This window comes from Mobula birostris, chromosome 12 (genome assembly GCF_030028105.1).
Source record: "Mobula birostris isolate sMobBir1 chromosome 12, sMobBir1.hap1, whole genome shotgun sequence".
Lineage (NCBI taxonomy): Eukaryota > Metazoa > Chordata > Chondrichthyes > Myliobatiformes > Myliobatidae > Mobula > Mobula birostris.
In genome coordinates this window covers 110,991,742-111,015,651 of record NC_092381.1, presented here as the reverse complement: position 1 = coordinate 111,015,651, position 23,910 = coordinate 110,991,742, and the positions used below count along the sequence as shown (strand labels likewise).

The following is a 23,910-nucleotide window of genomic DNA, read 5'->3' as shown; positions in this document are numbered from 1 at the left end:
GAAAAGCTCTTGATGCCCGTGAGGTATTATAGGCTAGAACAGGTCATTCCTGCAGCTAACTCCATGCAAATCACAAAATGTGAGGATACCGGAGATATAATACCCAGAGGGTTCCACTCCTGTTCAAACAATGGAAGGTGAGTCCAAAGCACCAGTGTAATTGGCCAATTAAATCAATCTTTTGAAGTGAAATAGAAGTGGCGAGACCTGTTTCATGGTTGGGGCATACTGTGTACACAAAACCACAACATCTTCTCTTAACAGTCCTCAACAAATGTGGAGTGAACTCAGACATACTGAGAAATCTGAAACTTAGTGAAAGAGAGATTTAATAGAAATGCATTCAAATCCTGTCATTCCCTGTCCAACTCCGTTTCCATATCCTCAATTTCCACTGGCTCCTCCTCATCGAAGTATCGCTCCTCTTCGTCACGATTCACAATGTCAAGGTTGTCAAAATCTGGGTTGTCGTCAACAGCACTGAAAGGGGAAGGGGAGGGATCTTAAAATAACAACTTCTATGGAGGTTTTCTAAACAGTATTTATTAAAATGAGTGTTATCTGCCGAGTGCTTTATTTATTTAATGCGATGCAGCGTGGAATAGGCCCTTTGAGCCGAGCTACTCAGCCAGCCACCGCTTTAGCCCGAACCTAATCAGGGGATACTTTGCAATGACCAATCAACCTACAAGCAGAGAACATACAAACTCCTTATAGACAGTGGAGGGATTTGAACACCAGTCTTTTTATTTATTAAGGGAACAGGCCTTTCCAGTCCAACTAGCTGCACCGCCCAGCAACCCACCAATTTAATCTCAGCCTAATCATAGGACAATTTACAATGACTAATTAATCTACCAACTGGTACATCTTTGGACTGTGGGAGGAAACCGTAGCACCCAGAGGAAACTCACACAGTCACAGGGAGAACATACAAACTCCTTACAGGCGGTGGCAGGAATCGAACTTGAAACCTTTTCAATTTATTTAGAGATACAGTGTGGAACAGGCCTTTCCGGCCGACTGAGTTGCACCCCCCCAGTAACTCCCAATTTTACCCTAGCCTAATCACAGGACAACTTACAATGACCAATTAACCTACCAACTGGTACGTCTTTGGACTGAGAGAGGAAACTGGAGCACCTGGTGGAAACCCACATGCACACTGGGAGATCCTACAAACTCCTTATGCGTAACATTGGGATTTGAATCTGGGCCACTGGTACAGTGAAACGTTGTGCTAATTTTATTCCTGTGTGAACCCAGATCACAAATCACTTCCATTTATTCTGCAGCTCTCAGAGCTACAGGATTTTGCAAAGTGCTTTACCACCACCGACGACTATCTGAAATGCAGTCACGTTGTGGCACAGGGTGGTGAATGCAACAAGCTTCCAGAGCAATACAACAAGCATTGGTTATTGGTCAAGAGGTTTTTTTTATTTAGAGATACAGCACAGGTCCTGCCAACCCAACAAGCCCGTGGCACCCAAATACACCCATGTAACTGATTGACTTTCCAGCCCATACATCTTTGGACTGTGGGAGGAAACGAGAGCACCTAGAGGATACCCACACGGTCGGACGGAGAAGGTACAAACTCCTTGCAGACAGTGCCGGGAACTGAACTCCAGTCTTTTTATTTATTTAGAGATAAGAGTGTGGAACAGGCCTTCAGGTCCGATGAGCTGAACTGAACCCTGATCTTCCAGCTGACACAGTAATAGTGGGTATTACGCTAACCACTTTACAAACGTGCTACTCTACAACTTCCCCTGCTTCCAATTGTCATGAAACTGGAAGTTGCATGAATCTTTACAACCTTTTTTTTTAAAATATAAATTTTATGGACCAATACCATTAAAGCAAAGGGTCTGTGGACCTGAGGTTGGGAACCCGGCTTCACAGTTTGCTTGACGTTGTTTTTTCAACCTAGTCCCTATGGGTAACTTACTGACAGCATGAGCGTGGTATTGCACATGGCACGTTAAGGGTACCGATGGCGGTGATCAGTAGGATGGCACTGAGGGACTGACGGTTGAAGGTGGATTTGCTGCAGCTCTGAAGTCGGGTCACTGGTTCTGTAGTAGCATTACGCTACCATGCCACCTCTAATAACGCACTGGTGCTACACTAGACCGTTCAGGGATCCTCTCCGTTAATGGTCGGGGGTCGATGGCATAGAAAAGGCTGGGAACCCTGGTTTATTGTTAATTTCTTTCCAGCTTGACAATTAATTACCTGCTTGTATTTTTTATAATGATAGGTTGATAGAATCGTAAGGAAGGTTTTTGGCATGTTGGCTTTCATAATTCAAAGTACTGAGTACAGGAGATGAGATGTTATGTTCAAGTTGTACAAGACATTGCTGAGGCCTAATTTTAAGTATTGTGTGCAGTTCTGGTCACAGGACAGATGTAAATAGGGTTGGGTTGAAAGATTACAGACAAAATTTACAAGGATGTTGCCAGACTGAAAGACCTGAGTCATAAGGAAAGATTGAATAGGTTAGGACTTTATTCCTTGGAAGGTAGAAGATTGAGAAGAGATTTGATAGTGGTATAAAAATGTGAGGGAAGTATAGATAGGATAAATGCAAGCAGGCTTTTTCCACTGAGGTTGGGTGGAACTACGACCAGAGGTCATGTGTTAAGAGTGAAAAGTGAAACGTTTAAGGGAACATGAGGGGAAACGTCTTCGTTCAGAGGGTAGTGAGTGTGTGGAATGAGCTGCCAGCACAAATGGTGCATGCAAGCCTGATTTCAATGTTCAGGAGAAGGTTGCATAGGTACAAGGATGGTAGGGATATGGAGGGCTAAGGTCACATGCAGGTTGATGGGAGTAGGCAGTTAATAATGCTTGGCATGGACCAGATGGGCCAAAGTGCCTGCTTCTGTATTGTACTTTTCTATGACTCTACTTACATACACGTAACTGTTTCGTATGTTTCCTAGTGGCCACAGTATGTATATGCAATTTTTCAGTGTGTTCCCTAGTGGTTACATTTTTATGATTCTGGAAGTTTCTCTTGGTACTGCATTATACGAAAAGGGGCTATCTGATTGGTTAACTCTTATCCACAAATTTAAACGGAATGTTTCTCATCTACATACATGTTATATGAGAAGGATTGACCACAAAGCTCTGTCCTCCTTTGCTTCTCTCTCCCTTCACTTGCTAGACTTCTATCACTGTCCATTTTTCAAATTTCTTTGTTCTAACAGTGCTTAATAAAATTATTGTGAAGAAACAAGCTTGCGGCTCTCTTCTGACTTTTGAAAGAACCTTGGATTAAAAAACATCAGAATCCAATGACACTCTACAACTCTCAACAGTGATCATGAGAAAGATGCAGACATGATTTAACCTCTCATCTGACAGATGAGATTTCTGAGAAAGCAGCATTGTACTGGCCTTTTAACCTCAAGTTTCTGACTCAGAACCATTAGTCTGCGACTGACTGAGCCACAGCTGAGAGAGCCTCACGTCTCCGAAACGCTACAAATTACAAATTTGCATTGGAAGTGAAATGATATGTTGTTTCTTTTCGGTTAATCTAATAGATTACTTTCAAGGATGTGAACAAGAGCCAAGAAATCTGGCAAGCATTTATTTTCATATGTATCAAAATACACAGAGATAATGGACTACAGTGTTTTTTTTTTGTTTTAAATAAAAGTTAGGGGCAAACCTCCAGAGCAGGATATCATTTCATAGGATAGCAGACAAAATGAAGACGACGACGACGATTTTTCCCAGGGGAAGTGGCAAGATGTCACATAGCCAGTTGTTGGATTCCAAAGTTTATAATCCAAGGTTCTTTTTGGAAGTCAGGAAAGAAGCACAAAACTTGTTGCTTCCCTGTCATTTTATTAGGTGTTAATAGAACAAATAAAATTGAAAGGTGGACAGTGATAGAGGAGTCACAATCATGAGGAAATCTGCAGATGTTAGAAATCCAAGCAAAACACACAGAAAATGCTGGAGGAACTCAGCAGGCCAGGCAGCATCTATGGAAAAGGGAAAACATTTGATGTTTTGGGCCGAGACCCTTCATCAGGACTGATAGAGGTCTAGTAAGTGAAGGCAGTGAGAAACAAAGAATGACAGAGCCTCGTAGTCAACCCTTCTCACGTGACATACATGTAGATAAAAAACATTCAATTTAAATTTGTAGATGAGAGTTAACCAATCAATTGATTTCTTCCTGAAATGCATCCACTGTTGCAACTGAGGAAATACTGTGGCCAATTTATAAGCAGCAAGCTTGCAAAAACAGTGCAATAACGGCTTCAACATAGTTTAGTTTAGTAATCATCAAAACAATGAGATGGTAACTTTTATCCAACTATTGCTGGATGGCACTTTACTATCTTATGCTTTTCTAACAAAGCAGCACTCGCTCATGTCAGAGATATTGATGCATTTGCAAAGAGGGCACGCCAGTGGCTCGATTTCTTTCAACATGCTAGAAGAACTCAGCAGGTCAGGCAGCGTCTATGGAGAGGAATAAAGAGTCGAAGGTTTGGACTGAGACCAGTCATCTGGTCCTGTGCATATTGCTCTGGATTTCTAACATCTGCAGATTCTCTTCAGGCTATATTTCATTAAGGGTTTGAGGAAATTTGCTTTGGCACCAAAGATTCTAGCAAATCTCTACCGATGCACCGTGGAGAGCATTTGCTCTGCTTGCATCGCTGGTATGGAGGCTCCAATGCACAGGATTGGAAAAAGCTGCACTGGGTTGTAACTCACCCGGCTACATCATGGGCACCAGCCTCCCCACCACTGAGTACATCTTCAAAAAGTGATGCCTCAAAAAGGTGGCATCCATAATTATGGGCCCCCACCACTCAGGACACGCCCTCTTCTTATCACTACCATCAGGAAGGAGGTACAGGAGCCTGAAGACACACTCAATATTTAAGGAAAAGTTCCTTCCCCACTGCCATCCGATTTCTGAGCAGATAATAAACCACAAACATGACCCGACTATCTTTGCTCTCTTTTGCGCTACTTATTTATTGTTCATATACACTCTGTGGCCACTTTATAGGGTACAGGAGCAGGGCCTGGTGTGGTCTTTTGCTGCTGCAGCCTACCCACTTCAAGGTTCGACATGTTGTATGTTCAGAGATGCTCTTCTGCACACCACTGTTATAATGTGTGGTTATTTGAGTTACTGTTGCCTTCCTGTCAGCTTGAAGAAGCCGAGTGCAATGTTGGCACTCATTTCTAGAAGAATAGAGTATAGGAGCAGGGATGTGATGTTGAGGCTCTATAAGGCGCTGGTGAGACCTCACTTGGAGTACTGTGGGCAGTTTTGGTCTCCTTATTTAAGAAAGGATGTGCTGATGTTGGAGAGGGTACAGAGAAGATTCACTAGAATGATTCCGGGAATGAGAGGGTTAACATATGAGGAACGTTTGTCTGCTCTTGGACTGTATTCCTTGGAGTTTAGAAGAATGAGGGGAGACCTCATAGTAACATTTCGAATGTTGAAAGGCATGGACAGAGTAGATGTGGCAAAGTTGTTTCCCATGATGGGGGAGTCTAGTACGAGAGGACATGACTCTCTTTCAATCGAGAGGATTGAAGGGCACCCATTCAGAACAGAGATGCGAAGAAATTTTTTAGTTAGAGGGTGGTGAATCTATGGAATTTTTTTGCATGGGCAGCAGTGGAGGCCAAGTCATTGGGTGTATTTAAGGCAGAGATTCATAGGTATCTGAGTAGCCAGGGCATCAAAGGTTATGGTGAGAAGGCAGGGGAGTGGGACTAAATGGGAGAATGGATCAGCTCATGATAAAATGGCGGAGCAGACTCGATGGGCCGAATGGCTGACCTCTGCTCCTTTGTCTTATGGTCTTATGAACCAGTCTGGCCATTCTCCTCTGACCTCTCTCATTAACAGAACTGCCACCCACTGGATGCTTTTTGCTTCTTGCACCATTCCCTGTAAACTCTAGCGCTTGTTGTGTGTGAAAATCCCAGTTCAGCAGTTTGACATACTCAGACCACCCCATCTGGCACCAACAATGGTCAAAGTCACTTAGATAATATTTCTTCCCTATTCTGATGTTTGGTCTGGACAACAACTGAACCTCTTGACCGTGTCTGCATGCTTTTATGTACCTAGTTGCTGCCACATGATTGGCTGATAAATATTTGCAAGTGTACCTAACAAAGTGGCCACTGAGTGCACTTTTCTGCTGCTGCAAACAACAAATTTCATGTGTAATTGATAATAAACCTGGTCCTGATGCCACAGATGAAAGAGACAGAAGCCCTCAGCAGAAAAGGTATTCAAGGGAAGATAATGATTTGAAATCCAGGGAACGAACAGTGATGCAAAGTGGTGAACTGTCTTGTTGCACAGGAAGCAACCTAACAGGTGGTTCTTAGGACCCAGAGGGAGAATGATCAGAGAAGACTGATCATTAAGATGTCAACAGAAAGTGGCCATAAGATATAGGAGCAAAATTAGGCTATTTGGCCCATCGAATCTGCTCCGCAATTTCATCAGGGGTGATCCAATTTTCCTCTCAGCCCCTGTTACCTGCCTTCTTCCCGTATCCCTTCATGCCTTGGCCAATGAAGAATCTATCAACCTCTGCCTTAAATATACACAAAGGCAGACTCCAGGGCTGCTGGTGGCAAAGAATTCCACGTATTCACCACCCTCTGGCTAAAGCAATTCCTCATCTCCGTACGAAAAGGCTGCCCCTCTATCCTGAGGCTGTGTCCTCTGGTTCTAGACTCTCCCACCAGAGGAAACATCCTCCACATCCACTCTATTAAGACCTTTCACCATTTTAAATGTTTCAATGAGGTTACCCCCTCATTCTTCTGAATTCTGGTGAATACAGGCCCAGAGGCATCAAATGCTCTTCATACGACGTGCTGTTCAATCTTGGAATCATTTTTGTGAACCACCTTTGAACTCTCTCAAAGTTCTTTGAAAGCACAACCTATCTCAGGAGCCCAAAACCGCTCACAATCCTCTGTGAGGCCTCAACAGTGCTTTACAAAGCCTCAACATTACATCCTTGTTTTTATATTTGAGTGCTCTTGAAATGAATTCAAACATCATATTTGTCTTCCTCACCACTGGCTCAACCTGCAAATTAACCTTTAGGGTATCCTGCATGCTGACTCCCATGTCCCTTTGCAACTCAGATTTTTTAATTATCTCTTCATTTAGAAAATAGTCTACGTTATTATTTCTTTTACCAAACAAACACAAATTATTATGCAAGATATAAGCTGGAGAGCTTGAACGAAAACTCTCTAGATGGAGAATAGGCATTTAGATTAACAACAGGGAAGTTACACTAACCAGTTCAGATTTCCCAATAGCACAGATGGTCATAATGGGCCCAGCAGCTTCCCTCTGTGTTGAATGCATGAAGGTAAATGAAAATTACCTGTAATCAAAGTCTCCATCTTCTCCGTCTAGGAAGCGCTGATGCATACGGCTCACGAATTCGTCCCTCAGCATGATCCTCTCGTCGTCACTGGGCACCCACTCCGCAGCTTTGGACATGGGTCTGTCCTCTGTACAGAGACAGGAGTGTTGGCACAAGATAAGACAACATGAAAATCAGCCTGAAGAAATTCAACATGACATCTAGAAACTGGGAGGACATTGCACTGAATAGATCCACCTGGAGGAAATCTGTTCAAGAGGGGGCTGTGCCGCATGAGAATGACTTTGGCTCTACCACAGACAGTAAGCAACAGCTGTGAAAGGAGAGACTGAATAACCAAAGGACCCAACTGCTAACCACAGCTGCCACTTACTCTTGCCCACACCGCACTACAATATGTGATTCAAGGTTCAACGTTGCTTAATATCACTTGCAGTACCTAAGTGTAATGGAAAACAAAACAGTTGTTGCTCCAGATCTGATACAGCACTAAAAAAGCCCAAGATAAAGAACACAATTAAAAAATGCTATAAATACAGAAGATAGTTTGTATACATGGATTGTTCATTCAGCATATGCCGTGTTGTTCTTTCAAAGACCATGATTGTTCTTGGCAAATTTTTCTACAGAAGTGGTTTGCCATCGCCTTCCTCTGGGCAGTGCCTTTACAAGATGGGTGACCCCAGCCAATACACTGGACAACAAAGATTTTGCTTCCTGAAAACTTTCGGGTGTGTCTTACGGATTTAGGGTGACCCCAGGCATTATCAATACTCTTCAGAGATTGTCAGTGGTCACATCACCAGGACACATGATATGCATCATCCACCACCTGGTCCCATGGCTTCACATGACCCTGCTCTGTGGGGTGGAGGGGCACTAAGCAGGAGTTACACCTTGCTCAAGGGCGACCTGCGGGCTAGCGGAGGGAAGGAGCATCTTACACTTCCTTGGGCAGAGACACATCTCCAACCCATCACCCAACATCCACCTGGAACAAGAAGCCAAATGGTCATTGGGCCATACATGGTACTGTAGGTGGAGAGAAAATTCAAAAATCTGATGTGCAAAAGGTCCTCGTGCAAGATTCCCGAAAGGTTAATTTGCAAATGGGGGACCAATATCCTGGCGGGGAGGTTTGCTAAGGCGACTGGAGAGAGTTTAATGTTGGGGGGGTGGGAAAGCCCTCCATTTCTGTCTAGACACCAGATCAAACCAGTTCCACTCCACTACCACTCTCCTCTGTCCAGCAGGACTTGTCTTCACTCTTAATAATGGTTTTCCTTTGGCTCCTCCCACTTCCTTCAAACAAAAGGTGTAGCCATCGGCACTCATATAGGTCCTAGCTATGCCTGCCTTTCTGTCCGCTACATGGAACAGTCCATACTCCAAGACTACACTGGTGTCCACCCCCCACATTTCCTACGCAACATCGACGACTGCATTGGTGCTGCTTCCTGCACCCATACTGAGCTCGTCAACTTCATCGACTTTGCCCCCAACTTCCACCCTGCCTTCGAATTTACCTGGTCCGTTTCCGACACCTCCCTCCCCTTTCTCAATCTCACTGTCTCTATCTCTGGAGACAGCTTATCTACTGATGTCTATTCTAAACCACAGGCTCTCACAGTTATCCAGATATCCATGAAACAAAGAAAACCACTGAGTTGTTCAAAGAGAAACATTAAGCCCCCCTCCACACACAAAATACTTGCAAATGGCAACACGCTTATCAACCCATGTGAAAAAAATCACGCAAATAGTAACATGAACATCAAACTCCAAACCCCTAAACCCTTGCCCCACACAAAAAAATGCTAACAAATCATGCCATATGGCAACAAGAATGGGCAAAAACACAGAATATAAAAGCATAGAACTCAAAATATAAAATATGTCCACTGTTCCTTAATTTCAGCTTTCCAGCTTCTGAGGTGTTCTGTATCCCAGCATCCCATCATCACTATTCCCTCCCCTGTCCCCATGCATCCCCTAGTGTTTAAATCTCCTACAGATAGTGCGGGGTATTGTAGCAGTAAGCCATCGCTATTGCAGCTTGGAGCATTGGATCTGAGTTCAATTCCAGAGCCTCTGTAAGAAAGTTCATACATCCCTTTTCCATGTGCATGTGGGTTTCCTCGGGATGCTCCGGCTTCCTTCCACAGTCCGGTGATGTACCGGTCAGTGGGTTAATCGGTCATTGTAAATTCAGCTGGGATTAAATAGGTGGGTGGCTGTGCAGTGTGCTTACTGGGCCAGAAGGGCCTGTTCCATGCCCTATCTCGAGGAGTCACTGTCACAGAAAAGTACAGCACAGAAACAGGCCTTTCAGCCCATCTAGTCCATGCCAAACAATTTAAAGTGACTACTCCCCTTGACCTGCACCAGGACCATGGCCTCCATACCCCCAATATCCAAACTTCTCTTAAATGTTGAAATCGAGCTCACATGCACCACTTGCCCTGGCAGCTCACTCCACACTCTCACCACCCTCTGAGTGAAGACATTTCCCTTTATGTTCCCCTTAAACTTCTCACCTATCACCCTTAACCCATGACCTCTGGTTGTAGTCCCACCCAACCTCAGTGGAAAAAGCCTGCTTGCATTTACCCTATCTATACCCCTCAATTGTGTATACCTCTATCAAATTTCCTCTCAATCTTCTAGGCGCCAAAGAATAAAGTTAGGACTTTAGGACCTATTTAATCTTCCCTTATAACTCTGGTCCTTCAGTCTGGCAACATGCTTGTATATTTTGTCTGTAATCTTTCAACCTTATTTACACATTTCCTGCAGGTAGGGTGACCAAAACTGCACGCAAACATATATCATATCTCTGAATAAATAAATAGGAGATAACATTTAGGGTTGTTTTGAATCATTTCCCTCAAGGAAATTTAAGCCCCAAAAATAAAAAAAAAAGGCACCTTCCTCCTCGTCTTCCTCTTCCTCCTCCTCCTCCTCTTCACAGGCATCCTCCCTTTCCTGCTGCCACTGTAACCTCTCCTGCACGATCTTTTCCTGATATGTGTTCATCAGCAGATCTGACAGACTCATCGAGCCGCCCAGGTTCCTGCTGTTTTGTGCCAACAGCTCTTCCTCTGTCATGTATTGCCTGATGTACTGCTCGTAGAGCAGTGGGTCTCGAGTTCGCATCTGCTCATCGCTGAAGTACTCCCCATCTGCGGGGTAAAGACAGACAGATGTTGTTACAGGTACCTCAGAAAAATCCCAGCCGACACTTCTAATGCAGTGCAGAGCAAGATTCCTTTCCTTGTGCAAAGCACCTCACAAAAGGTGGAATTTCCCAGAGGCCAAACATTTTAATATCCATCCCCCTTCCCATTTTGACATGTCAGTCCACGGCCTCCTCTTCTGCCACGATGAGGCCAACCTCAGGGTGGAGGAGCAACACCTCATATTCTGTCTGGGTAGCCTCCAACCTGACAGCATGAATATTGATTTCTCCTTCTGGTACTTTTCCCTCCCTCTTCTTCTGTTCCTCACTCTGGCCTCTTAGCTCTTCTCCTCACCTGCCTATCACCTCTCCCTGGTTCGTCTCCTCATATCCTTTCTTCCATGGTCCACTCTCTCTCATCAGGTTCCTTCAAATCCAGCCCTTTGTCTTTTCCACCCATCACCTCCCAGCTTCTTACTTCATTCCCCCTCCCCCATCCACCTGACTTCACCCAGCAGCTTCTAGCTTGTCCTCCTCCTCTTCTCACCCACCTTTTTATTCTGGCATTTCCCCCCTTTCTCTTCCAGTCCTGAAGAAAGCTCTCAGCCCAAAGTATCAACTGTTTATTCATTTCCATAGATGCTGCCTGCCCTGCTGAGTTCCTCCAGCATTTTGTGTGTGTTGTTCCGGATTTCCAACATCTGCAGCATCCATAAGACCATAAGATAAAGAGCAGAATTAGGCCATTTGGCCCATCTCCGCCCATCAAGGCTGATCCATTTTCCCTCTCAACCCAAACTCCTGCCTTCTTACCATATCCCTTTCTGCCCTGACCAATCAAGAACCTATCAACCTCTGCCTTAAACATACCAATGATTTGGCCTCCACAGCTGCCTGTGGCAACGAGTTCCACAGATTCACCACTCTCTGGCTAAAGAAGTTCCTCACCTCTGTTCTAAATGGACGTCCCTCAGTTCTGAGGCTGTGTCCCCTGGTCTTAGACTCCCCCACCATCGGAAAGATCCTTTCCACATCCACTCTATCGAGGCCTAGCAACATTCGGTGAGTCTCAGTGAGGTCACCCCTTTTCTTCTCAAGTCCCTCGTGAAGAACTTCGTAGAAAGATTAGGGAAATAATCTTTATCCTGATTGGTGGGATATAGGGGCAAGATTCTATAAGTCATAATAGTGGGAGAGGAAATCTGTGCAGAACACTGAGAAGTTTTGCAGTAAAGGTTAATCGAGAGCTAATTTTAATACACAAATAAAGGGTTAAAAGGGAGGAAAAACATGGCTTTAGAGGGGGGGGGGGTTCCCATTTTTTTTTTACGCCATTAAGCAAGGGGCCTGTGCACCCCAGGTTGGGAACTCCTGCTCAAGACAGAAAGCAGGATGGGTATTCAGATTTATTTCTCAGGTGTGGTCTGATTGTGATGTATATAAATGACCTGGGTGAGAATGTGGATGGGTGGGCTAGTAAGTTTGCAAATGATACAAAGATTGGTGGTGTTGTGGATAGCACAGAAGACTGGCAAATAATACAAGCAGGATATAGATCAGTTGCAGGTATGGGCAGAGAAATGGCAGATAGAGTTTAACCCAAACAAATGTGAAGTGTTGCTTCTTGGTAGATCAAATGTGAAGAGACAGTACACCGTCAAGTCAAAAGCTTAACGGTGTTGATGAACAGAGGGATCTTGCGGTCCAAGTTCCTAGATCCTGTAAGTGGCTTACATGGTGCTTAAGGCGACATTTGGCAAGCTTGCCTTTATTCGCTGAGGCATTGCATTTTAACAGTCAGGAAGTTATGTTGCAGCTTTATAAAACCAGTTAGGCCGCATCTAGAGTATTGCATACAGTTCTGGTCACCCCACCATAGGAAGGATGGTGAGGGCTTGGAGAGGGTGCAGGAGAGGTTTATCAGGATGCTGCGTGGTTTAGAGGGCATGTGCTATAATGAGAGGTTGGACAAACTTGGGTTGTTTTCTCTGGAGCGGCAGAGGCTGAGAGGGCAATCTGATAGAGGCATATAAGATTATGAGAGCCATAGACAGAGTAGACGGGGAGTATTATTTCCCAGGGTTGAAATATCTAATTCCAGAGGGCATGCTTTGAAGGTGAGGACGGGCAGTTTCAAATGACGTGTGAGGGGCAAGTTGTTGTGTTTTTTTTAAAAACACAGCGTGGCTGGAATGCACTGTCTAAGGTGGTAGTAGAGGCAGATACATTAGAGACTTTCACTAGATGTTTAGATAGGCACATGAATGTGAGGAAAACGGAAGGATATGGACATTGTGTAGGCAGAAGGGATTAGTTGGCCATTTGATTACTTATTTAATCGCTTCAACACAACATTGTGAGCCAAAGGGGCAGTTCCTGTGCTGGACTGATACATGTTTAATGAACATCGAAACATGCAACAAAATGCGCTATTTAAGATAACAACCAACACACCCAAGGATGTAATGGAGGCAACCCCCAAGTATCTTCCAGGGCCAACATAACATACTCGGCAGAACAACACAGAAACATAGATGTGACACAAAATGGGATGGATACTATAATTCATTAAAATTCGGGCATATAACGGGGACACCACTGGGAAGGTCAATATTTACAGCCCATTCCCATTGAGATGCCGGTAGCAGAGTTTTGTAAAGCACCGTAAATTTTCTGATGAAAGGCATCTGCAATATATTAGGATGGGAATTTTTGGATTCAGACTTGGCAAGACGAAGGAACACCGAGATTGTGGAGATTAAAGATTAACCTGGTCACACAGACATTGAAACATGCAGTACAGTGAAATGTGTTGTTTGTGTCAATGACCAACAGAGTCTGGGGAAGTGCTGGGTCAGCTCTCCAGTGCCAATATAGCACACCCACAACATACCATCCCTAGTATGTATGCCTCCCCCCCACCCCCACTCCCGAATATGGGAGGAAGGAGAGGGCAATTTCTGGTTCCTGGGTGTCAATGAATCTGAGGATCTATCTATCCTGGCCCCAACATATCAAAGCAGCTACAAAGAAGGCACGACAGCAGATACATTTCATTAGCAGTTTGAGGAGATTTGGTATGTTACCAAAGACACTTGCAAATTTCCTTAGAGGTACTGTGGAGAGCATCCTAACTAGCTACATCACCGTCTGGTATGGGTGGGGGCTGGGCTACTGCACAGGATTGAAGTAAGCTGCAGAGAGTTGTAAACTTAGTCAGCTCCATCATGGGCACTAACCTCCGTAGTATCCAGGACATCTCCAAGGAGCGATGCCTCAAAAAGGTGGCATTCATCATTAAGGACCCCCATCATCCAGGTCATGCTTTGCTTTCATCAGGAATAAGGTACAGGAGCCTGAGACACTCTCTCAACAATTCAGGAACAGCTTCTTCCTCTCTGCCATCAAGTTCCTGAATGGACACTGAATCCATGAATGCTACCTCACTACTTTTTTAAAAAAAATATACATATAAACCAGTTTTTTAAAAATATATATGATACTTATGATTCACCACAAAGCAAGCTGGCAGTCTCAAAAGTTAACACCATATACTACCCTTAGATACATTTCCCTGCAGGCATTCACAGTAAAACACGAAGAAAGCACAGCAACGCCTCTACTAGGAGCTTGCAAAGATTGAGCATGACATCTAAAAGTTTGGCAAACTTCTATAGATATGTGGTGAAGAGTATATAGACTGGCTGCATCATAGCCTAACTGGAAACACCAATGCTCTTCAACAGAGAATCCTACAAAAAACGAGTGGATACAGCCCAGTACATCACAAGTAAAGCCCTCCCAGTCACGAAACACTGTCGCTTGAAAGCAGCATCATTAGAGACTCCCCACCACCCAGTACATGCTCTCTTCTCACTGCTGCCAGGGAAGTGTTACAGGAGATTCAGGATTCACACCATCAGGGTCAGGAAAAGTTATTACCCTCCAGCCATTAGGCTCCTGAACCAAAGGGGATAACTTCACTTGCCCCATCTCTGAATTGTTCACACAACCAATGGACTCATTTTCAAGGTCTCTTCATCTCATGTTCTCAATATTTATTGCTTACTTATTTATTATTACTACTTTCTTTTTGTAATTGCACAGTTTGTTGTCTTCTGCACTCTGGTTCAACGTCCTAGTTGGGTGGTCTTTCATTGATTCTGTTATAGTTATTATTCTATACATTTACTGAGTATGCCCACAAGAAAATGAATTTCAGGGTTGTAAATCGTGACGTATATATAGAATCAATGAAAAACTATATACAAAGACTGATAAACAACCAATCTTCAAAAGGCAAATTGTGCAAACACAAAGAAATAATAATAATAATAAACGAGTAATACTGAGAACATGAGTGGCAGAGTCCTTGAAAGGGAGTCCATAGGTTGAAGAATCAGATCATAGTTGAGGCGAGTGAAGTTATCCACACTGGTTCAGGAGCCTGATGGTTGTGGGGTAATAACTGTTCCTGAACCTGGTGGTGTGGGACCTGAGGCTCATTGTGGGGAGTGAAGTTATCCACACTGGTTCAGGAGCCTGATGCTTGTGGGGTAATAACTGGTCCTGAACCCGGTGGTGTGGGACCTGAGGCTCATTGTGGGGAGTGAAGTTATCCACACTGGTTCAGGAGCCTGATGGTTGTGGGGTAATAACTGGTCCTGAACCTGGTGGTGTGGGACCTGAGGCTCATTGTGGTGAGTGAAGTTATCCCCGCTGGTTCAGGAGCCTGATGGTTGTGGGGTAATAACTGTTCCTGAACCTGGTGGTGTGGGACCTGAGGCTCATTGTGGTGAGTGAGGTTATCCACACTGGTTCAGGAGCCTGATGGTTGTGGGGTAAGAACTGTTCCTGAACCTGGTGGTGTGGGATCTGAGGCTCATTGTGGTGAGTGAAGTTATCCACACTGGTTCAGGAGCCTGATGGTTGTGGGGTAATAACTGTTCCTGAACCTGGTGGTGTGGGACCTGAGGCTCATTGTGGTGAGTGAAGTTATCCACACTGGTTCAGGAGCCTGATGGTTGTGGGGTAATAACTGTTCCTGAACCTGGTGGTGTGGGACCCGAGGCTCCTGTACCTCCTGCCTAATGAAAGCAGCAAGGAGACAGCGTGTCCTGGTGATCACTGATAACATTCTAGATTGCTTGACATCCTTACATTGTTCTCTCTGAGTGTTGGACCTCATATTTCATGGTGGGATCATGTCATCATCATCATATACCTTGTTGTAGCACATGGGTGATGGTTTCCATCTGTCTTTTCATCTTTTCTCTATCCATGACAATGATTGTTCTTGGCAAATTTTTCTACAGAAGTGGTTTGTCATTGTCTTCTGAGCAGTGTGTGACTCAAGTCATTATCAATACTCTTCAATGATCGTCTGTCTGGTGTGAGTGGTCGAAAATCAGGACTTGTGATCTGCACCGGCTGCTCATACGACCATCCACCACCTGCTCCCGTGGCTTCACGTGTCCCTGATCTTGGGGGTAGGGGTGGGGGGGGGAGCCTAATGAGGTGTTTCGTTTCAGGGTGACCTGTAGGCTAGCGGAGGGAAGGAGCGCCTTACACCTCACTTGGTAGAGACGTATCCTTCCCCCACCCATTGCTATTGTGTATCAGAATGTAAAGAATAGAGAAGACAGAACATAGGACAGTATCACAAAGGAACAGGCCCTTCAGCCCATAATGTCTGTACTGAACACAATGATGAATTATCTTCTGCATGCATATGATGTATTTCCATTCATGTGCCTTTCAAAAAGCCTCTTAAACACCACTGTTGTATCTGCTGACAGTGCCACCCCGTCACCCATTCCAGGATCTAACACACTCTGGGTAAAAAGAACACTTTAGGAAAGTACAGCACAGAAACAGGCCCTTCAGTCCATCCAGTCTGTGCTGAAGCATTTAAACAGCCTACTCCCATAGCCCGCCATAAACCTACCATCCATGTAAAAGTAACTACACTGACTTGACCTATCATTAAAATGTTCCTACAACAAATGACTCTTTATCTCATTATCTCGTGTTCTGGTTATTTATTGCTATTTATTTATAATTGTACTTGCACGGTTTGTTGTCTTCTGCACTCTGGTAGATCATCCATTGATCCTGTTACAGTTACTATTCTATCGATTTGCTGATTTTCCACAAGAAAATGAATCTCAGGGCTTTATGTGGTGACAAACATGTACTCTGATAATAAAATTTACTTTGAACTTTGTATTGAGTCTTAAGTATAAAAGATTTTATAAGATTGCTTTTATTAAGTAGACTTTTTCCATTTTACTTTGAGCTTGAGCTCACGTCCACCACTTGCACTGGCAGCTCCTTTCACGCTCTCAGCAGCCTCTGAGTGAAGAAGTTTCCCCTCATGCTCCCCTTAAATTTTTCATCCTTAACCCATGACCTCTAGTTGTATTCCCACCCAAACTCAGTGGAAAAAAAGTCTGCTTGCATTGACCCTATCTATATCCCTCATAATTTTGTATGCTTCCGTCAAATCTCCCCTCAATCTTCTACATCCCAGGAATAAAGTCCCAACCTATTCAATCTTTCCCCATAACTCAGATCCTCCAGACCCGGCAACATCCTTGTAAATTTTCTCTGCGCTCTTTCAACCTTATTTACATCTTTCCAGTAGGTAGGTGACCAAACTACACATAATACTCCAAATTAGGCCTCACCAACTTCTTACAGAACTTAAAAGTAGCATCACAAACTTGCTCCTCAAATCTTCTTTAAACTTTCTCCATCTCATCTTAAATGGGTGTCCAACTTCCATTTAGGTTTGGAGGCAATTTGATGTGACAGAACTGAGACAAGGCAGTGGGCTCATCGCAGACGGCCAGGAAGACCTGAGGTTCAAGCAGTCCAAGCGCCGAATCTCAGAAAGGGTGGATCAAGGCAGCGGGGTCCAGATCCCTGAGTGCATTGCAGCAACTGAACCTGATGATTAGATGACAATTTAAGTGCCGGGCTGAACTGGAAGAGTCAAGTTCGGGCTCCAACGTATATCAGAGCGACTGAATCCAAATGTTTGGATGATGTTTTAGGCGCCGGGCCAGATTGGAAAGGTCAGGGTGTTGGGGCCCGACTGGTTCAACTTGGTGCTCTGTGCTGAACTAAGGGTCCCTGGAAGGACTCTCTTTGTGAACTTCAGAATGCTATTTGCTTGTTTACTGTTCACATGATTTGTTTTTCTTTTCCTCTGCACACTGGGTGTTCGGCAGTCTTCTTTTCTTTCCCCCACTGGGTTCTTTGTTTCATGGCTGCCTTTTGGGAGACAAATCTCAAGGTTGTGTAATATACAGTAAACATACTTTGATAATAAATGTATTTTGTACTGTCTAATAATTAACATCACAAACAGATCTGCAGATGCTGGAAATCCAAGCAACACACACAAAATGCTGGAGGTACTCAGCAGGCCAGGCAGCATCTAAAGAAAAGAGTACAGCTTGAAGTGTTATCTGTACTTTTTTCCATAGATGCTGCCTGGCCTGCTGAGTTCCGCCAGCATTTTGTGTGTTAATAATTTATATTTCTGCTCTGAGGGAAAAAAAAGAATCTGACTGTCTGGGTGAGCGAATAAACAAATTTGATACAGAGACAAAAGCAAAACACTGCAGATGCTAGAAATCGGCGATTAAATAGAAACAAAGTCGCTGGAATTAGCAGGTTAGGCAGAAAGAGGAATAAAGAGTTAACATTTCAAATCGCTGACTTTTACGCCAGAACCGGATAAAATTGGTGATACAATAAATGTTAAATTACAAAGGAAAGGAGGGGAAGGGGCAAAGAGATCAGTTAGAAGGTAAAAGGTGATTAAATCACAGCCAAAAATAAACCGGTGCAGTAACTCAGTGGACGAGCAGCATCTGTGGAGGCAAAGAGATGGTCAATGATGCAGAACAAGACCTTGATTCAGTTTGTGTGATGCGCACTACAGCTGAATCATTCTCTGAATCTTGTCACCCACAATTAATGTACAAAATATACAAAATTTCATGGCTTCAATGTTTCTATCGCTAATCCTATGGAGATTCTTGTTTCGTAGATGTCCGTGAAGAGTACGAATTTCAGGTTGTATACATTCTCTGATATTAACGTGAACCTTTGAACTATGAGGGGTAGACAGGGTAAATGCAAGTAGGCTTTACTCATGGTGGGTAGGTGAGACTAAATCTAAAGGTTAAGGGTGAAAGGGGAGGCTTCTTCACTCAGAGGGTGGTGCGAGTTGCCAGAGGAAGTGGAGGATGCAGATTCCATTTCAACACTTAAGATAATTTTGTACACAGTACACAGACGCAAGGATCAAAGGGATTAGACAGAGTAACAATTTAGCATGAAATAGATGGGCCAAAGGGCCTGTGGCACTCTATCAGTCCATTGATGTAGTACAAGGGAAAACCATATCAAAATGAATAACATATTACAGAGAAATATACAAAATTATGGGGTTTATAGACGGTAAGTGCAAGCAGGCTTTTTCCACTGAGGTTGGGTGGGACTACAACTGGAGTTCATGGGTTAAGGGTGAAAGGTGAAAAGTTTAAGGGGAACATGAGGGGAAACTTCTTCACTCAGAGGGTGGTGTGAGTGTGGAACGAGCTGCCAGCGGAAGTGGTGGATACGATTTGGATAGGTACGTGGATTGGAGGGGTACGGAGGTCTGTGGTCCTGGTGCAGGTCAATGAGACCAAGTAGAACAACAGTTTGACATGGACTAGACAGGCTGAAGGGTCTGTCTCTGTGCTGTAATGCTCCATGACCCACGCTGGGGAAGACATTGAAGAGGTTGTCATCAGCAGTCTAAAGGACAGACAGGGAAACGATTTTGTGTTCTGCACATTACCTTTGATAAGCTGCTGCAGGGCCGCGTATCTCTTGTTGCGAACGTTTGTTCGAGCACTTTTCTTCTTTGATGACTTCCGCACTTCGTTGCAGTAGAAAGTTACTTCATAGTTATCAGACAAGTGACTGAAGCAGACCAGGTGCTCCTCTCTGATGATCTTGTGAAACCGTTCGAGGAAAACCACTGGCTTGCAGTAGAAAAGTTCCTTGACGATGGACAGCTTCTGGTCATAGCGCAGGTCAGGCTCGTCCTTTTGTTGACTTTTGATTACAGCCTTGCTGCTAGAGATCGCATGGAACATACTGTTCAGTGAAGCGTCCATGGCGGCTTCCTCCTGAAGATCGGTCTGCTCCTCGATTGCTGCTGCAGAGGCAGGGGAACCAGGCTGATTCTGTGCTCCTTCATCTTTCGGGGTGTCTCGACCCTCATTAGGAATTACCAGCATCTCTTCAACCTGAGCATTTACTTCCTGAGTGACAGCATCTGGTGAAGAATCATCTTGCATTTGAAGACCTATGGGTAATTTAATTTTCCTATTAATTAACCAGCTTATAAACATTTAGTTTGTAAGAAAATAAAGCCCAAAAGAGGTAGAAAGAATTCCGTCGGTACTGGAAATGCACTGAAAGCCAGTCACCATTTTGTGGAGTAAAGGCATTCGAAAGACTGGAATGGCCAAAACTAATCTCACTTTGGAACAGAACTCTATGGAAATTTAGTATTTGTTTTAATTTCCCTTCTAATTTTAATCTGCCTTTCTGTATTAAATTGTCTAAATCTAGTATTTCCAATATAGATGGTTGGTTTGTTACTGCCTGTTATGCCACTGGTGTTTAGGGCAGCCATGAAGGTCCTCCATCTCTGTCCTTGGCTATCTTCTCTATTGTGCCCCAGGTGTGGTTCAAGGGTCCTTATTTCTGCCTCTACATTATGGCACCAAGATGGCATTGGTCTCCCGCATTTCCTCTGCCCTTCAGGGGTCCAATGAAATGCTGTTTCGATGATGGAGATGGCATTTCCAATCTAGATAAGACATAGGAGCAGTATTGCACCACTTGGCCCATCTAGTCTGCTTCGCCATTCCATCATGGCTAATTTGTTATCCCTCTCAAACCCATTCTCCTGGCTTCTCCATGTAACATTTGATGCTCTTACATACCGAGAATCTATCCACCTCTGTTCTAAATATACCCAATGGCTTGGCCTCCACAACCAATGTGATGAAATGTACAATTTAAATCTAAAAGTCAGGGAAACAAGTTATTATATAAACATTAGATGATTACTTCTGTATCATTTTAACAGATTCGAAAGTCATTTATCAGTATAGTTTATTTATTGTCATAGAACATTAACCTTAAAATCCCATACAGAGAAGTTTATTTCAGGCTTGGATCTAAAACCCCATATACTTAGGATTTGTTGAGAAAACATGCAAATGCCTTCTCCAATTATGTTCTTGATTTTGATGATATTGTCCAACTGGTTCAGATTACATTTGGTGTAATTTCCTTATGGTTTGCTTCATGCTGCTGTAACACTGATGCTTTACTTCCTCCTAACATCCACTCCTGTCACTGGGTAATGACTTTTACTTTGGTCTAGCTGATGCATTGTATTGTATAACCACCTATGGCAATGAGTTCCAAAGATTCACCTCTGGCTAAAGAAATTCCTCCTCATCTCAGTTCTAAAGGGATGTTCTTGTATTGAAGGGGTCCCAACCTGGGGCTCTTGCTTCCTGGTATTGGTCCATGGCATAGAAGAGGTTGGGAACCCACGTCCCATCCTGAGGCTGCACTCTCTGGTCCTCGACTCCCCCCCACCCCAACCCCATTACGAGAAATATCCCATCCATATCCACTCATGCCTTTAATATTCGGCAGGTTTCAATTAAACCCCTCTCATTCTTATAAGCTCCAGCGAGTGCAGGTCCAGAGCTGTCAAACCTTTCTCTCACAATAACCATCTTGTGATGCCACGGCGCGTCTCTCAGTATTTGATTGCCTTCTTAACCAACAAAGCCATCCACCGCCTTTGCTCACCTGCCTGTCCTTTCACACAATATCTGTCATTAGATGTTAAGCTCCCAGCTGTGATCTTCTTTCAGCCACGACTCAGAAATGCCCACAACGGGTAATAAACGTATTTGGCAGTAAGTCCAGATCCCATCAAACTGTTTTATTCGGGTTAGGGGAATTAACTAAACTTAAGAAAAAACAGTATAATATTTCTCCTAGTAATTTAAACTCGGGAATATGGAATAGTCATCCAAAGCCCAGCGTGGTACCGAACCGCGGGGCCTGACGATTCGGCCGTGAGCCGAGGCCTCGGCGCTGTCTCTAGGCCGCGCCCCTCATCCCCGCTAAACATGACCCACGACTTTACCTTCCGCAAGGTTCACACAATCTTTCCCGTCCATCGCCTCATATTTTACACACCGCTGGTTTCCATTTTGCTCCAAATAATAATTCAAGCAAAAGCGTTTTAATCCAAATGTTCATAATCCGGGATCTAAAGCACTACGGACAATTTCCGATCATCAAAGATTCCTCGCTTGGGAGAGCAAATGGCCGTTGTAAAGTTCCGGCCTCCAAGTAGATCCTTCTAAAATAAATCTCAATTAAGGAATTAAAAACAAATTTCTTAATTGAGATTTTTTAAAGGATAGTAACATCTGTTGTTTGACAATCTGTACAATTTCGCAATTGGCACATTTTCTGTCTTGAAAGAAAATCCCGTTCTTTTTATTGAAAGATAGTAGGGTCTGTGTACGGAAGGAAGCCATCTGCTCTTATTTTGTCCATAAGGACAAAACAAGCTTCGCGACTCACCCCTTTCCCCAGCACTAGTTTGTGCTCCATACTCACTCCGGTCCTCAAGATTTGACTGTCTATCCATCTCTGAACCCCCTGAGTGCATAGTATGAATAGATAGTCAGAATCTTTTCTACAGAACAGAGCTAGAGGACACAGGTTTAAGGTGGGAGCAGAGAGATAAAAATGTCGCCTTTTTTTTCCTTACCCGAACTTTGTTGCCACAGTAATTGAATAGACTTTTAAATTATGGTTTTCACCTCCCTCTTATCCAAAGGCACCACTATATTTATGTGCTTAATTTTAAGTGATTGCTTGGTTAGAATGTCTGCCACTTGGAGAGGGTACAGAGAAGATTCACTAGAATGATTCCGGGAATGAGAGGGTTAACATATGAGGAACGTTTGTCCGCTCGTGGACTGTATTCCTTGGAGTTTAGAAGAATGAGGGGAGATCTTATAGAAACGTTTCGAATGTTAAAAGGCATGGACAGAGTGGATGTGGCAAAGTTGTTTCCCATGATGGGGGAGCCTAGTACGAGAGGGCATGACTTCAGGATTGAAGGGCGCCCTTTCAGAACAGAAATGCGAAGAAATTTTTTTAGTCAGAGGGTGGTGAATCTAAGGAATTTGTTGCCATGGGCAGCAGTGGAGGCCAAGTCATTGGGTGTATTTAAGGCAGAGATTGATAGGTATCTGAGTAGCCAGGGCATCAAAGGTTATGGTGAGAAGGCGGGGCAGTGGGACTAAATAAAATAAAATGGATCAGCTCATGATAAAATGGTGGAGCAGACTCGATGGGCCGAATGGCCTACTCCTGCTCCTTTGTCTTATGGTCTTCATTTCCTTTAACCCCAACGTGGGCGGGAATGTATACACACGCCTAGACCCTGCAGCCTTAACAGATGTTGTCCAATCTCAAGAAGAATGTCTGGCCTACAATTTGAAATACCTGTGTTAAAAGGTGTCAAGACCAAGAATGAATCAGAGACGTACTTCTTTGATCCATTCCAATGCTAAAATGATAGCAACCATCTCAGACGTGAATACCAATAACCTTTTCTTAATAGTCACCTGAAACTTTGGAACATAAACAGGAACACCTGAATGATCCGTCATTGGGATGTTCTGAGACAGCTGTATAGATATGCAAGAATTCAAAATATCTGCTTTGCATATATTGCTGAACTAGGTGTGTGTGTGTGTGTGTGTGTGTGTGTGTGTGTGTGTTTATGTAAAACCCCTTCTACCTATCATGTCTCAGCTTCTCACTTCATCTCCACCCCACCCACCTGTCCACCTTCCCCTCATCTAGTTCCACCTATAACTTGAAGTCTCCCCACTAGCACCTTATTCTGGCTCCAAACCCACTTCCATTCCAGTCCTGATGAGGATTCAGAGCCCCAAACGTCGACTGTTTATTTCTCTCCGGTGCTGCCTGACCTAAGTTCCTCCAGCATTTTGTGTGTAGTTTTGAATTTCCAACACCTGCTCCTGAGTTATGGTATTACTTTTGTTATTGGTGCTGCTTGTGGTATTCCGCTGAACACTGTTGGCGCAGGAATGTGTGGCGACACTCACAGGCTGCCCCCACCCTTAGGTTGTTAATGTTCACAACCCCCTGACC

At 44.0% G+C, this 23,910-nt stretch overlaps 1 protein-coding gene across 2 annotated transcripts; it reads right to left on the bottom strand.

Annotated features, from left to right (window-relative positions):
• Positions 1-311: 311 nt before the first annotated feature.
• On the bottom strand, positions 312-22,046 carry ccdc97 (coiled-coil domain containing 97). Of its 2 annotated transcripts, none has more exons than XM_072274482.1 (5): positions 21,857-22,046; positions 19,469-19,981; positions 10,358-10,612; positions 7,428-7,557; positions 312-480 (listed from the first exon to the last, which is right to left on the bottom strand). In XM_072274482.1, exons 1-5 carry the CDS (start codon positions 21,888-21,890, stop codon positions 354-356), a joined length of 1,059 nt encoding a protein of 352 aa, XP_072130583.1. In that variant the 5' UTR covers positions 21,891-22,046; the 3' UTR covers positions 312-353. The 2 variants fall into 2 exon arrangements, with proteins under 2 accessions (XP_072130583.1, XP_072130584.1); XM_072274483.1 differs by lacking the exon at positions 21,857-22,046 and adding an exon at positions 21,514-21,820.
• Between the last annotated feature and the right edge of the window lie 1,864 nt (positions 22,047-23,910).